Below are 14890 nucleotides of genomic sequence, written 5' to 3'. Positions count from 1 at the left end.
TGTGGGAGCACATGCGGAAACCATGCCGATTTTTTTTGCAGAAAGGGTCCAAACTAGAATCAAGCTCCAACTTACAATCTGTGAAATATTTGCCCATAAGGCTTCAGCCTCCACATTCTCCACCATTACTTCTTACTTTATATTGAGCTTTAAATTCTGCTTAACAAACATACACACCTCTCTTCCTCTTGTATTTCCCCTGTCCCTCTGAACAATGTATAGTCTTCTATATTTACTGCCCAGTGTAAAGTATTATTAGTCGATAGTTGTTGCTTATAATTCAGAAGATAATATTGTGCCTTGAGGCCCCTGAGAGCCTTTGATGATATTAACAGATGGTAATAAGAGGGTTCTTTGTAGTAATGTGCGCATCGATGCCAGGGAATATCCTTTAGCCTGCTTTCTTTTAATGAATAAGTATTATTATGTTGGTTAAAGATCATGTATTAATGCACACTGAGAAAGAGCTATTCAAATGTGACTGTTGCAGCATTTTAAGCAGGGTCATGTTTCCCACATGAATGTCAGGATTGTGTAGATGTTTTGTTGCTTTAGATTGATCTTTTCCTGGTTTGGGTACATCAGGAATATTTATATTATATATTTAATAAGTATATTAGGTTATATGCTTTAGCGGGAATGGTATTACTGTTTCTTTAAATATAACAGGAATTGTTTTGTTGGTTTTGGTTGGAAAACCTCACCTACAATGATTTTCTTCTTAGTCCCTATATATATATATATATATATATATATATATATACATATATATATATCTATATATATATATATATATATATATATGTGTGCTCTGGCTGTTTTGGTTGCCTTAAGTAATGTGTATTGGTTAATTCCTTATGATCGTTTAACCAGAACAAATATTATTATGAAATACAAATATGACTATTTTTATGTGCCAGTCTGTTATATAACCAACTAACATGCACATAAAATTATAGCTTGGCCTTTGAATGTTTCTTTTAGGATTGTAGGCAATTTACAGAGGTTGCATTGTTTAAAAGCTTCTGTGGAGTTTAGAGCTAATCCTGCAGCAGTCAGCTCAAACTTGTGCTTTTATGTGAGCTAGAGACTTGTTTTCACAAGCTACAGATCAGAGGGTTCACCCACACTCATTCAGTAGACATCAGTTAATGGTTATAAACTCAGTCCAATAGGGATACTTTTGTCCTTTGTTTAAAAAAAAGAAAAGAAAAAACTCTGCTTCAAACAAATTTAGATCTAGAATTTTATTTTGGAGCTTTGTGAGGCCATTGTGTCCCTTTAAAATGATGTTGGTGTCATTGCTTTATGAGTTTATATAATAAAAAGCACACAGTTGCTCAGGTAGTAACCCATAGCAAACATTCAGCAAGTAGCATTTACTTGTCGCCTGTTTAAAATATATAATTGCTTGCTATGATTTACTGCATATGGGCAAATGTAGTGCCTTTAATTACATATGAGGTTGCGGCTTTTTCTTAGAGGCAGTTCACCTTCAAATTCAAGTACAGTGAAAGGTGAATTCACGTGATGGGTACCAATATGTTAAGTAACCCAGAGTGATGCAGTTCTCACTATGTTCAACATGAGTTCAATGAATAGGGTTCCCACTCTGACACTGACAGGTGTAGACCCTGATGCATCATCTTTACTAGTCCTCACAGTGGTAAAAGTCTGGGCAGACATGCTTTAAAGATTTACTGATTGGTTTGTCTCACCCCCAGCAGCAGCATTTAGAATTTGAACTACTATGTAGTTTAATCATTTCAATGTATTATTAAGTTATAGATTAGAATGTAGACCTCCTTCCTCTTACAACGTGACACATTACCTCTGCCTATTTATCCTTATTTATAATAATGTTTGTCTTCTCTGTGTTTACATTTCTATACTGTACATTTGTACAGCTCTGTGTATCCTAGTATTGCGTTATAAATGAAGTATGTAAATACATACATAAATACATAGGGTTGATATACACCTCCCACTTAGGGGTCTGACTGTGCTTGGAAAATGAGAGTTTAATTTGCATTATTTTACTATGTAGAGGGTGGTGCTCTGGTGGGACTTGTTATATGGGGAACTGTGTTTGACTCCTGGGGGGGTTCATAGAATACCAACTATTTGTACCTTCATTATTCTGCTAATGTGTATAATTATTGATTTTAACAAACAGTGGAAGGAAACCTTGGTGCTGTTCTCGGACCAGAGTTTTTGTCGTGCCTGGGTACAACTAAATATGTAAAGGTTCCACGGTATCAATTTTGCAGTCATGTTTACATTTTATCTCTTGTCTATATGTTTTTATTAGTCGATGGAATAAAGTGTGTGATTTGTATTTGAATAGTAGTGGTGAGCCCCATTTACTGTTTCTGTTTATTCTTTATGGAATTACCTGTATTGATTTATGTACCTGAGGTGAGCGCCCAATCTCTATTGTGGGAAGAGAAATCTGTTCCTGAGTCCTGGCACAGGGTTTGTTTTTATATGCCTTCCACACCCACCTTCTTCCCTCAGCTTAATATAAATAATATTGACACAGGTTTTTGGTGAAGGAACCTCAAAGTGTATGAAGAGAGTTAGGCATAGTTCTTCTGTCCACTGGAAGCAGAACTGCAGCCTGCACTTAAGTATCTACAACTTTTAAATCAGTAGCTGAGGCTTTACTTACTATTCATGCTGAAATGTGATAGTTGTTATCTCATTTATTTTTTTTTACTGGGAATGTGCAGCAAAACTATTTGCTTGCATGGGTTGGATTTTGTCATCTAATGCAGCTAAAGCTTTTCAGAGTAACAGAGGTCACATACTTAAATAAACAGTTACGCTCAAAGTCCACAGCAGGAGCCCAGATGCAGAATTGTTAGGGCTGTCCAACAGGGATAACCACTACTTGCTTGTGAGGGAATAATACGTGAAATAACCTTCAGTTGTCAGTTGAGATCACTGGTGTTAACTATAGGGGAATCAGGCTCTCCACGGGCCTGGGGTACAGAGGGGGCCTGGACCGCAGGCCTAACTATAGGTCTAACTATAGTTTTAAAGGAATCCCTTCTCCCAAGCAGCTATGCTGTTTCTGAAGTTATTTTGGTCACACAGCCTAAAATAAAACATGCAAAATCATTGACTGGGCTATCCAGACTGTATGTAGTACCTGACCTAAATCTCTTCTGATAGATGGGCACATATATACATAACACAATTTATGAAAGTGCACATAATATTTCTGTGCATTCCACAATTTTTGCCCCTATGCACATAATAACAGATTCAGTGGAAAGTTGTAACAAGCAACCCTGCACTTTGCCCGGAAATGCTTGGTTATTTTAGTTATTAATTATAAAGGCCTTAAATGTTCGATATCCCAGCATCCACCAAGTACCTGAGCCTGTAGGAAATATTAGAATGTCCTAGATCAAGAGTAGCAAAAGAAAGAAAAGGTTGGATATCCCAGGGTTAGACCATAGGGAGACAAGCTGTTTAAATAAAAGTTTCACCAATATAAATACACACTTTTGATTCATAGACCAACATTGACATGAGTAAGTTGATTTTAAAATAAAAAAGTATGTGAAGTATGTGGATGAAGTGATCCAAACATTTCTGGTCTAGTGCAGGGAAATGGGTGTGCAGCCTCATTGAGAAACACAATTCTTATATAGTATAATCATTATTACTTTTTACAAGTAAGTTAAATACTGATGTATCACACAGAGTCCTTTGGGCAATGACATTTTGAATGTCTGGACATAGTGAAACACAAATGGATCTTTTATTAAAGAAAAGTGTGAAGGCACCTCCACAGACACTTGCCTGAGAGTATATGAGTGTGGTCGACTGGGTGAAATGAAGAAGCTGGTGATGATTGAGGTCATGGATCTGTGGGTGACAAGGAGGCAGGAAGAAATAATGCCAATGGGTCTTTAGCAATATGTGTGATATTTGCCCTCAGCCAAACTGGGGATAGTTGTATCAGTTAAAAACCACTCTACAGTGCACAGATGAAAAAATATTGTCAACATCAAGAAAATGGTCAGATGAGACACTGAACAAGAGCATTTTTGTATACTAATCTTAAAATGTGGTCTGTCCTAATATATCACATCACAGGATGTAACTTTGTAAACATTGGTTCTTTATGGCCAGCTGACATTCATTCTTGCTTGCCATCTGGACCAAGGTTCCAGAGGTCAAGTCAAGAAAAATAACTTTTTTGTAACATGTTTATTTAAAATGCTACACGTTAAAAAAGTGAAATTTTTCAGCAAAATAAAAAAATATTGAAACATAATGAAAATATTTTCGATTAAACAACTAAGCTACACATCTTCATTACTGACCTCACTGAATAGTTAAGAGTAATAAAAAGGCATGTACTATGTTGCAGTTACAAAATCAGTACTTTTATCATTGGTATTTTTTCAGTGAATAATCATTGAATCATTGTGCCTGAGTATACAGTACCTGCACACTACATAGATGTAGTACTGATCCTTATAAAAATGTATATTTATATTACCACTACTGCCTGCAGTAGCTCTCCCACAGAGATGATATAAACAGCTTCAATTTTCCCATTGTAAATTATAGTAGAGGACTATGTAATTTTTTGAAAACCACCATCCTCCACCCTCCCCTTTTCTGCTTTCTGGCATTCACTTGCAAAGAAAACATGAGTTTCTAACAGGGGTCAGCAAACCCAGATGGAGTTGACCTCCTAAGTAACTGCGTCTGGTTTTTTAAGTCAGCCATATTTAACACTTTACATTGTGTAGAACTGACCACTTAATTGCTTGAATTTACCTTACTCCTATGCAAGCTATAAGCTACTGGATGGCCTACTGACACAGAGGTAAATTAAATTCAGTTAGCACATTTAGCATATTTCATTGGTCATTTGTATAAATATATCTGAAATCATCTAAAGTTCATAAATATTGTTGTCTAAATTCTGACTGGTGTTTTAGTGTCACAGCATATTATATATAGTTATTTTTAAAAATTACACTATTAATACTCTACAGCAGTGATCACCAACCAGTAGCTCGTGAGCAACATGTTGCTCTCCAACCCCTTGGCTGATGCTCCCAGTGGCCTAAAAGCAGGTGATTATTTTTGAATTCTAGGCTTGGAGGCAAGTTTTAGTTGTATAAAAACCAGGTGCAATGTAGGTTAACAATCCACATAAGGGATACTAAATGGCCAATCACAGCCCTTATTTGGCACCTTAGGAACATTATTCATGTTAGTGTTGCTCCCCAACTCCCTTTACTTCTGAATGTTGCTCATAGATTCAAAAGGTTGGGCATCCCTGCTCTACATCATGAGTGTTATACAAAAACTAAATGGTTAAAGGCCAGATTATATTAAAATAATGATCCATAAAAGAAGCCTATAGAGACAGTGGTCAGACTGGGAGCCATAAAAAGCCCACATTAGGCCTGTTGACTCCCAATTGGACAGTGCTGCTCAAACTTCCCTAAAAAATGTCGACATTGTTTTTCTGCTACATTACAGGTTGTTCCCCTATTGTATAACCTTCTTTAGGACATATAGGGGTATATTTATATAGGGGTATATTTATCAAAGAGTGAAGTTAGAGATCGCCATAGTCTCTAATAAATTTCGCCACTCTCCATTTATTTCTATGGGATTTTGAAAGGTGTATTTATCAAAGGATGAACTTTTACTTTCACCCATTGATAAAAACTCTTTTAAAAATCCCATAGAAATGAATGGAGACTGGTGGAATTTCACTCTAGAGGACTGTGGGGATCTCTAACTTCACTCTTTGATAAATATACCCCATAGAGGGGGGCATTTTTAACATTAGATAACTGTGTATAATATTTCGGCATATTATTAAGCGAAGGCTAGATATTCCTAGTAAGGAATACAATCCTTCTTTCCTTTTGCCATAACCATGGGAAGTGTTGTATTATTTTTCTGGTAGAACTACCTTTTACTGATATCAATACCATGGTTAAACTACTTCTTGTGGACTAAAGGCCTATTTAGTGTATGTTGATATTTCTCAGTAGATGATCTTTTCAAACAAACTAGGAATCTGTGTCATATTGACAAGAAATAGGACTGAGACAAGTGCTAAATGACACTAGTGCAATTGCCAATAGCAATCAATGTATTTTCAAATTGGTAGCACACTGATCAAAACTAGTTGCTGGTTGGTTGACTCTGCATCTACTCCTTGAGTAGTGAAAAGGGAGTTCTGCACCTTGTACACATTATTCCTTTGTTGCGGTACAGAGCCCAGAAGGCAGTGCAAGGGAGCCCTGTACATAAAGCTTGTCTTGATACTTGCAGCTATTGTATACCACACAAGTAAGGGATCTAACTTGTGTGCAAATACAACACATTGCTCCTATTTTTTTTTTTACTTATCACCTTGCTCCCCTTTAGAAAATAAGACCTTATGGATACCTTTTTAAGAGTTTCTTTTTAATTAAAATGAAAAGTACACAGATGGAGCTCAGTGAAGCAGCTCCAATGGAGCAATGGAAGAGGTATATTAAACTGAATCTCTGCTGCTTGTAAAATGTCACTAATGCCTGCGGATTGCTTCCCATTAATTTGAATGGGAAGCTCCAACTGCACTTCTGATAAAAGCTGGTTCATTTTTATAATGAGATAAAGTATACAATCTTTATTCCACACAGTATATTGCACATTCATATTTTATTTTTGGGTTTATTTAACCTTTTTGTTGTTTGTTTACTTTGCAGTTTGTCATTTGTTTATTCACTGTTCTTGGCAGCTGTTAATAAGCAACTAAAAGATGAATAGGAAAGGGCCTGGAGAGAACGATAATTTACACTAAAAATATTTTTCTGGTTGCAATCATTGTTCACCCTAGCAAAAAATAAATAAATAAACTTCATTTTAAAAAGAGTCAGGCATAATACTAAGTCAGATACTGTGAAACAAATTCAAAAACATAACCTTCTTTTTACTTCCGTTTGCTTATTAATGCAATAATAAAGATAAGAAAATGCAAAAGAATGAGAACTGTGGTATTAATGGAATGCATGGAGGACATGTTGCTGTGTCCCAGTGTCTGAAGAAAACTCTGGAACAGCACAATTCCTCACCCTAATATCACATCTGGTGCAAGTTTTTATAATGACCACAAATCACAACACTGCACAAGAATTTGATGAACAGCACCATAGAAAAATGGCCAGTTGCGACCTGAATCATCGTTTTTTTGTCCAGGGTGGGTGCCATGATGGAATAAGGTCTTTTTAACATATTTTTGACATCTATGATGCTGTTAATCAAATTTTTGTGCAGTGTTCCACGCTGTCATGATGGGGTTAGTTCTAGGATGGGTGCATGAGTGAACAGTATGAATGGCGCTTATTGGTCTCAGTCAGCTGACTGCTGGAGCACCTATTTTTTGTAGCATTGCTTTGGCATGACACACTCTGTCCATGACTTTCTTTCATTGAGCTCCGTTTTTATATCTACAGTATATTCCTGTGACTACAAGTCAGATGTAGTCACATGGGTCAAAATATAATGGGATTGATACAAAAATCTGATGTACAAACTACATGGAAAATTGAAATACATTGAATGTCGGATGTAGATCCATGAACAGACTAAATCATCTGACTTATCTGATCTGACTTTCGATTCTAGGTATAGGATCCTGCAAACCTCATGCTGGTTTGTGGTGTTGCATGGTGTTGTGTGGCTATAGGGGGGTCAGATTTTATAGGATCCTACAAATCTCATGTTGGTTTGTGGTATTGCATGGTGTTGGATGGCAAGATCTAATCCACAAAATCTGCTAAAATTCTCCACTGTGTTTTTACCCTTAAACCTTATGTCGGTCCTCCTGGAAACTGTCAAGAGAGCTCACAATCTAAAAGTCTTTGCCAGCCGACTATTTCTGCCACTCATTCTGGCTTATTCCCTTTTTTCCCTAATGATAACTTCCTGGAAACTGCAAGGAGGATTAAAGCCTCCTTTGTCATCATTTTGACTAGATGTGACGTCTATCTTATTTCCTTGTGTTTTCTGTCTAGTGGGAACTTTATGGAAACTGCAGAGAGGATTCCCAGAACCTTTGCCAGCCTTCTCAGCCTTTGCTTTTCATGTTTATTTTATTTATTCCCTTTGGTTTTGGTCATAGTATTATTTTGCTCAGCTGCGTCTGTCAAGTGTTACATATTTTGCATTTTGACCTACCGTCCTGCTTGGATAGGGTAGGAAATCATATTTTTTTCAGGTCCCTGCTACACAGCAAAATAATTGCTGTAGCAAAACTCCATAAAGGCCAAATTTAGATGGAAAATTTCTGAATCATGGAAGACAATAGGGCGGATTTACAGGAACAGGTTATTTTTGAGTCAAAAATCTATTTTTCAGATAAAAAAAAATGGCAATTTTCGATTTTTTTTTACGAAGACTTAATTTTTCGAGATTTATTATACCCTGACTCAGAAATAGTTTGAATTAGAAAATACACTAAAACAAAACATAAAAAAATAAATAAAAAAATAAATAAATCTAAAACATGTCAAGGTCATGTAGAAGTCAATGGCAGAAGTCCCTTGAACCATTTTAAGATGTTAATAGCCTTCATGATGTTCGATTTTTTTTTTTGGTGGGTTTCGCCCTAAAACTTGATCAATTCAAGTTTTTTCCTGCAGAAAACTTGAGTTTTGGGGTTGTTTTTTACATTCAAGTTTTTTCTTAAATTAGAAACCATTCGAGTTGTGAGTTCATTCAAGTTCATTCAAGGTCTAAAAAAGCTCTCATAGCTGTAACATTTGACCTATTTGGTAAATAACTGCCCAACTGTTTCAATTTGAACATTTCAAATATTGAAAGGTAAGCGTGTATTAGGTAAATTGAGTCGGAAAGGCATATAAGAGATTGTTTTGTGGTTGTTGTCTAATTGTTTGAAAGGAGTTGTATTGCATGACAATGTGATTGATTAAAAATCTCTATGGCAAACTGTTTACTTTATACTGGTCAGCAAACTGATGTATTGAAATGATATGTTCTCATATAATGTTATTATATGCTTTATTTCTTTAGGCTTGTGCACACCGCTGGAAAAATATCTACTATGAAACTGAAGATATACTTCCATACGGCTTTTGTACCATCATTCCACCAAACCTGCATGCCAATGGGAATAACTTAATGCCATGTTATGAGGGTAAGTGTGACTTCTATCACTGTAGTATCGTTGATAGGGTATGCCTTTTTGCTGCTGTCTAATAGAAGGACCCGCACTCCAACTTATCGTGAATCATGAATTAAATGTTTTATTTTAATGCATATCCAATGTTTCGGCCCACATTAGGGCCTTTCTCAAGGAGAATATATATGTGTGAAGGTTTCTAACAGATAATGTGTTTTTTTCCATTGCATGAATGTAATTAAGGCCTTGTTTGCTGCCAAGTTTAAGTCAGTTTCAATACATTTGATCCTGAGTATGATGATAGAACATGAAAGGGCAACTCTACCCCTAAACATTGCAGGTCTCTTTAAAAATAACTCACATACAACAGCCCACGTGTAAAACACTGTTTCTACAACTCGTATAAATAAAGCGTTCTTAGAAAACTATACTTTTCTAATACAATTCAATTTAAAAATTATAAAAAGTAGTGTGCTGTTGAATAATTTGGAATGCCCAGTTGATTTTGTTAGTACATACAATCAATGAGTTGTATGTCTTTCATATACATATATAATGAGCAAAACATTTCATAACAATAACATTTCACTCCAATTAAACAATAAATTAACCCTCCCAAGGTTTGAATCCCTCTCCCAATGTGCCTTCTTTTTTCTACTCCTGCTTCACTGTTTGCTTCTATTAGAAGCAAGTTTTCTTTTTAGCATTAGGCTTGCCAATAAACATCCTAGGAAGTGACCTTTTAGTTGTTGGGACCTTCTATTCTCTCTTACATATGCTACAAGTCCTGTGGCAGATGATGGGTCTTCCCATCCGTTTGCCTTTCTGGCCTGCCAGAGAGTGTTTGGCAGCAATGGTGTATGTGGCCCCTATATACCTCATGATTTATACAGATGGAGGAGGGAGGTGGAAGTTATAAAAGTTTCAACTGTTGAGAGTTTTTAGCAGACCTAGCCCTTTGGGGGTGATGAGGATTCACTGCTGGGTTTTGAAGACTTTGGGGTATATTGTTAATGCATTACACAGTTACATTTTTTTTTAATTACAAGCCTTAATAGTTCTTTTATATTCTGTTACACAAATCAAGTTTTAATACAGTTGCAATAGTGCTGTTATTTTCCATTACACAAGGTACATTGTGGACCTAATTTACAAAGGTGATAAATTGCACAAGTTCAGTTGCCAGAATCAACCAATCAGCACTAGTCCTGATCAGTCTTGAAGTTCAAAAATGAAGCAAAATGCTAAAAGCAACTGCACCTAAGTCTCTAATTTCTTGCTTTTACATGTATATTTTAGATATTTCTTTATCTGCCGTCGCTCCCCTTTGTTGCCTATAGAACTTTCTTCTTGAATCTGTGACAGCCCTCTACAGCAAGCATTGTTGTAAATATAAAAAGGATTTTCATGTAAAAGTGTAACCAAGCTTGCTGTGGGTCTGTTGCTGAGCTATTAAGTCTTTCTCCAGTCATAAAGCAGAACTAGACTGTTGTTTGTTGCCAGAAAACATCTTGGGGGTTATTTATTAAACCTCCAATTTTTTTGATCAACCTTTTTTGCCAAAACGAAGGATTTTTCTTGGAAAAAAACTCAAACTTTTTGAGATTTATTATTAAACGTCGATGCTGCAAAAAGTCTGAATCCAAAAATCCGACATCTCAGACCTGGCGAGGCCCTGTATAAGTGAATGGGAGAGGCACCTATTACAATTTGAAGTTATTGTGGTCTGCACTGGGTTTAACCCGAAAATCCAACTTTTTCGGGGTTCTCTGACAAAAACTCAAAAAAATAGAGCAATTCCCGAAAAAAGCCTGAAAAATTTGTACGATTCAAGTTTTTGCTCAATTTTGTCAAGTTTTTTTCACAATCCGATTAAATCGAGTTTTTTTAAATTAATAAATAAGCTAAAATTCGGCATGGGAGTTCGTTCATAAGTTTGATATAAATTCAATAACCCCCTTACTGTTAATTTTTAAGAAACAAATCTATGCAGTATCCTTAAAAATGTGCAACCCAAAGGTCTGTTTATAAGCATTCCACGAAACAAAATAATATTATACAGAATATTAAATAAACAGACTGTCCACAGAGCTGGGAATTGTAAATCAGAACAGAAAAAATGTTGCAGAGGGCTAGTTTGTTATTACAATGTAATTTGTTCTGTTCACAGGCCAGTATTTCACTGAGATCTTAGAGTGAAAGAACACAATGTTAATGGCGGTTACAGCTTGCAGGCCTTTCTATATTGGCAGATCATGAAAAGTTTACTGTCATTATTATATTATTATATCAAGCCAATTTATTTTTAGTCTGGACTCTTTTCTGTGGTGTAAATTATTGTAACATCTACTATCAGACTGATTGATGTCTTATTAGCATCTTGGAGACTATTAATACATAGGTGACATCTTCTCAATGCTAAATTTATTTGGATAGTTTTTAGTGGTAACATTTGAAACCATTCATTATGTTGTATCCCATTATGTATCTGAATTTATTAAAAGTATTTTGCGCAGAAACCTCTAACTCATCAGATATTAGTACGAACATCAGTTTTTTAGACTTAGACGAAAAGTTTGTAGTTTTTTTCCCTCCGAAAACCACAAATTATTCGAGGTTCGGATATTCAGACCTTGATAGATAACTAGCGATGGGCGAATTTGCGCCGTTTCGATTCACTGAAAAATTCGCGAAACGGAGCGAATCGCGCAAATTAGTCGCAAATTCGCGCCTGGCGAATAAATTCACCCATCACTATATATAAGCCCCTAATTTATCATCAGATCTCAGCTTTTTCAATTTCTTTCACAAAATTATAACTTCTAATAGTCCCTAGAATGAGCTTCAAACGATCAGATCACTCCATACTGAAACTAAATGCATGCCAATGAGCTTCAAACGATCAGATCACTCCATACTGAAACTAAATGCATGCCAAAATTACCTTCTGCCTCTCTATCGATATCCCCTACCTAATACTTTACCTATTGTATTCTATTCTATTATATGATTGGGGTTCTCTGACCTTTTATATAGCTTTGTTTCTGTTGGTTAAAGATTTTTGCATAAGAAAAAAATATCAAAAAGGTGCAGCATTCATATAATTACCGAGTATATTTTTATTTTTTATCAACAAACTTTTCAGTTCAGTGATCACATTGCCAATAACATATAAGACAATCAAGATAAAGGCAGTCCAGCAGAATTACAGAGTATATTTTAAGGGAAAGTTCACCCGGAGCTCCCCCCCCAAAGTAAAGTTAAAATACATTTAAGAAAAAAAGAATCTGTATAGCGGAGAATTACTTAAAGGAAAACGATACCCCCTGAACAATGTAGGTCTCTATAAAAAGATATTGCATAAAACAGCTCAAATGTAAAACCCTGCTTCACCTAAATAAACCATTTTCATAATAATATACTTTTTAGTAGTATGTGCCATTGGGTAATCATAAATAGAAAATTGCCATTTTAAAAATAAGGGCAGCCCCCTGGGATCATAGGATTCAGGGTGCACACAAACAAACCACATGTTAGGTCACATGAGCCAGTTAACAGACATGTCCTTTCTTTTGCTTCCATAGTTCTTCCTGTTACAGTTAGCGCTGCAGTATTTCTGGTCAGGTGATCTCTGAGGCAGCACACAGACCATCATGAAATGGTGGTTCAAGGCAAGAGATGTAAAAGGGCAATATTTACCTAAATATATATAGCAGTTTGGTAAGATTCTTTAATATGCCACTTAATTTGATATAAACTGTTGCTTAAGTATTCATTTTGGGGGTATAGTTTTCCTTTAAACAGGGGGTCTCGCTACTGGAATATATTAGGTAAAACACACTTTATTTATTCCAAATTTAAAATACATATACATATTTTAAAAAAAAACTGGACATAGAAGCAATAAGTTAGGTGTAGCATCAGTATGTTTGTTTCACTAAAGGTAAAATAACACATTTAATTGAGTACCCGTGTACTGTTAGGGATTCAAAAAAGATTCCCATACAAATATTGCTAGTAGGTGATAAGTATTGTTCAATCAAAAATGTATGCCCAATGCCCCAGTTGCCTTGCGGCATAAGCAAAAATAAATAATTTCACAAAATTGAGAGCCTACAATGAAGGCAACCACCTGGCACTGCACAATCCTTTAGTCCTCACCTTAACATTGCTGCGAGTTCACCCTGATGCGCATTTCGCCCATAGCTTTTTCAAAGGGAATCTTTTTTGAATCCCGAGCAATACCCGGGTACTCAATTAAATGTGTTATTTTACCTTTAGTGAAACAAACGGTTAATGATTTTTTTATGATTGTCTTTACAGCACTTTGAAAAAAAATCTGTAGGTGTATAAATACGTATAAGAACTGTTTGTGGCTTAGCACAGGAAAACCTCAATTTTTAATGTACAAAAGTATTTCATATCCAGGGTGGTAGAGGTTTTAAATAAAAAAAATAAATTTAGTGCTCAGCTTAATCTGTTCAACTGTGCCACAATGCTCACTAATATAAGGAAATTGGTATGTTTTGGTCCTCTGAAAAATGGGAATTCTACTGTGTCTTTTTCCTACAACCATATAAATAAGTTTTGCTATCTAAAAGGTTTAACTCTGCTGAAATGTATTTGGTTTAAGGACCACATTTTTGTGGCTGTCAATTTCTTAAATTGGCATAAATATAACACACTTTGTGGCTGGGTAGTACTTGTGGTAAGATGTTGTGTGGGTTACAAAGTTAGAACTTCCACAGCCAACAGTAACAGCACAGAAAATGAAATAACCACTCTGTTATTGTTACAGAATATAAGAAGAAGTATGGTGAAGAACACGGCTCTTGCCAAGCTGGGATTGCAGGGTCTTTTATGGAGGTCAGTAATGGCTTATTAAATATTGGGGTGTCAAATATTTCATTTGAACAAGACTTATCAGTGTCTGTCCTTTAAAACTTTCTCCTCCAAGTCATATAGCCTTTGTGTCCCTTCTAAGTTAATAATGCTTACACCGCCCTGGAAATAGACAGGCCGTCCTCTGTTTAGTAAATATAGGACTTAAATTCTTTGCATGTCCACATCAGCTGTCCTTTGTAAGTATTGTATTTCACATAACATAGCAATAGCTGGAAATGGTACTGTGACATTTGTACGCTATTACTTTTGCATTTTTCTTGACACTATTGTTACTAAATTAAACACAAAATCAAAAATAAATATATATATTAAAGCTTTTGCTTATTATTATATTAAAATGTATATATAAAGCGCAAACATATTCCACCATGCTGTATAATACTGTACATGGATTTATACACTGAACATACAGAATTATATACAAATCAACCAATAAGATGAAGAAGGCCTTGTCCAAAAGAGCTAGCAATCTTACATTGAAATTGGCAATTTAAATTTCTTTGACTGTCATGCTACAGTAAATTTAATTCTGGTCTCAGAAAATATTTTTATAAAATGACTACATGAGCTTAAGAAACAAAGTTCCAACAAGAACATACGTAAGAGATGCATGTATTCTATTTAAATGTAAACTCAAACACACCTGCCTACTATGTTGGATCTCCTGGTCACAGCTCCAAGCCAAGTGTAATGTACTTAGCTATGCCTGCAAACACATACTGCCTTCTATTCAGGGAATAACCTCCCTGTTTTGAGAAGACAGATTGAAGGTTTGCTATCTTTTGGTGTGAGTGGATAAAATGAGAA

The 14890-nt window shown here is 35.5% G+C and overlaps 1 protein-coding gene across 1 annotated transcript in view; it reads left to right on the top strand.

Annotated features, from left to right (window-relative positions):
• Positions 1–14890, top strand: part of itga9.L (integrin subunit alpha 9 L homeolog) — a 212458-nt gene that overhangs the window by 33745 nt on the left and 163823 nt on the right. The window contains exons 4-5 of the mRNA XM_018267579.2: positions 9070–9193; positions 13977–14044. Of these exons, the coding sequence (XP_018123068.1) occupies positions 9070–9193; positions 13977–14044 (192 nt within the window). The remainder of the gene's footprint in view (positions 1–9069; positions 9194–13976; positions 14045–14890) is intronic.

This window comes from Xenopus laevis, chromosome 6L, assembly GCF_017654675.1.
Source record: "Xenopus laevis strain J_2021 chromosome 6L, Xenopus_laevis_v10.1, whole genome shotgun sequence".
Lineage (NCBI taxonomy): Eukaryota > Metazoa > Chordata > Amphibia > Anura > Pipidae > Xenopus > Xenopus laevis.
This window is presented reverse-complemented; position numbering and strand designations above follow the sequence as displayed.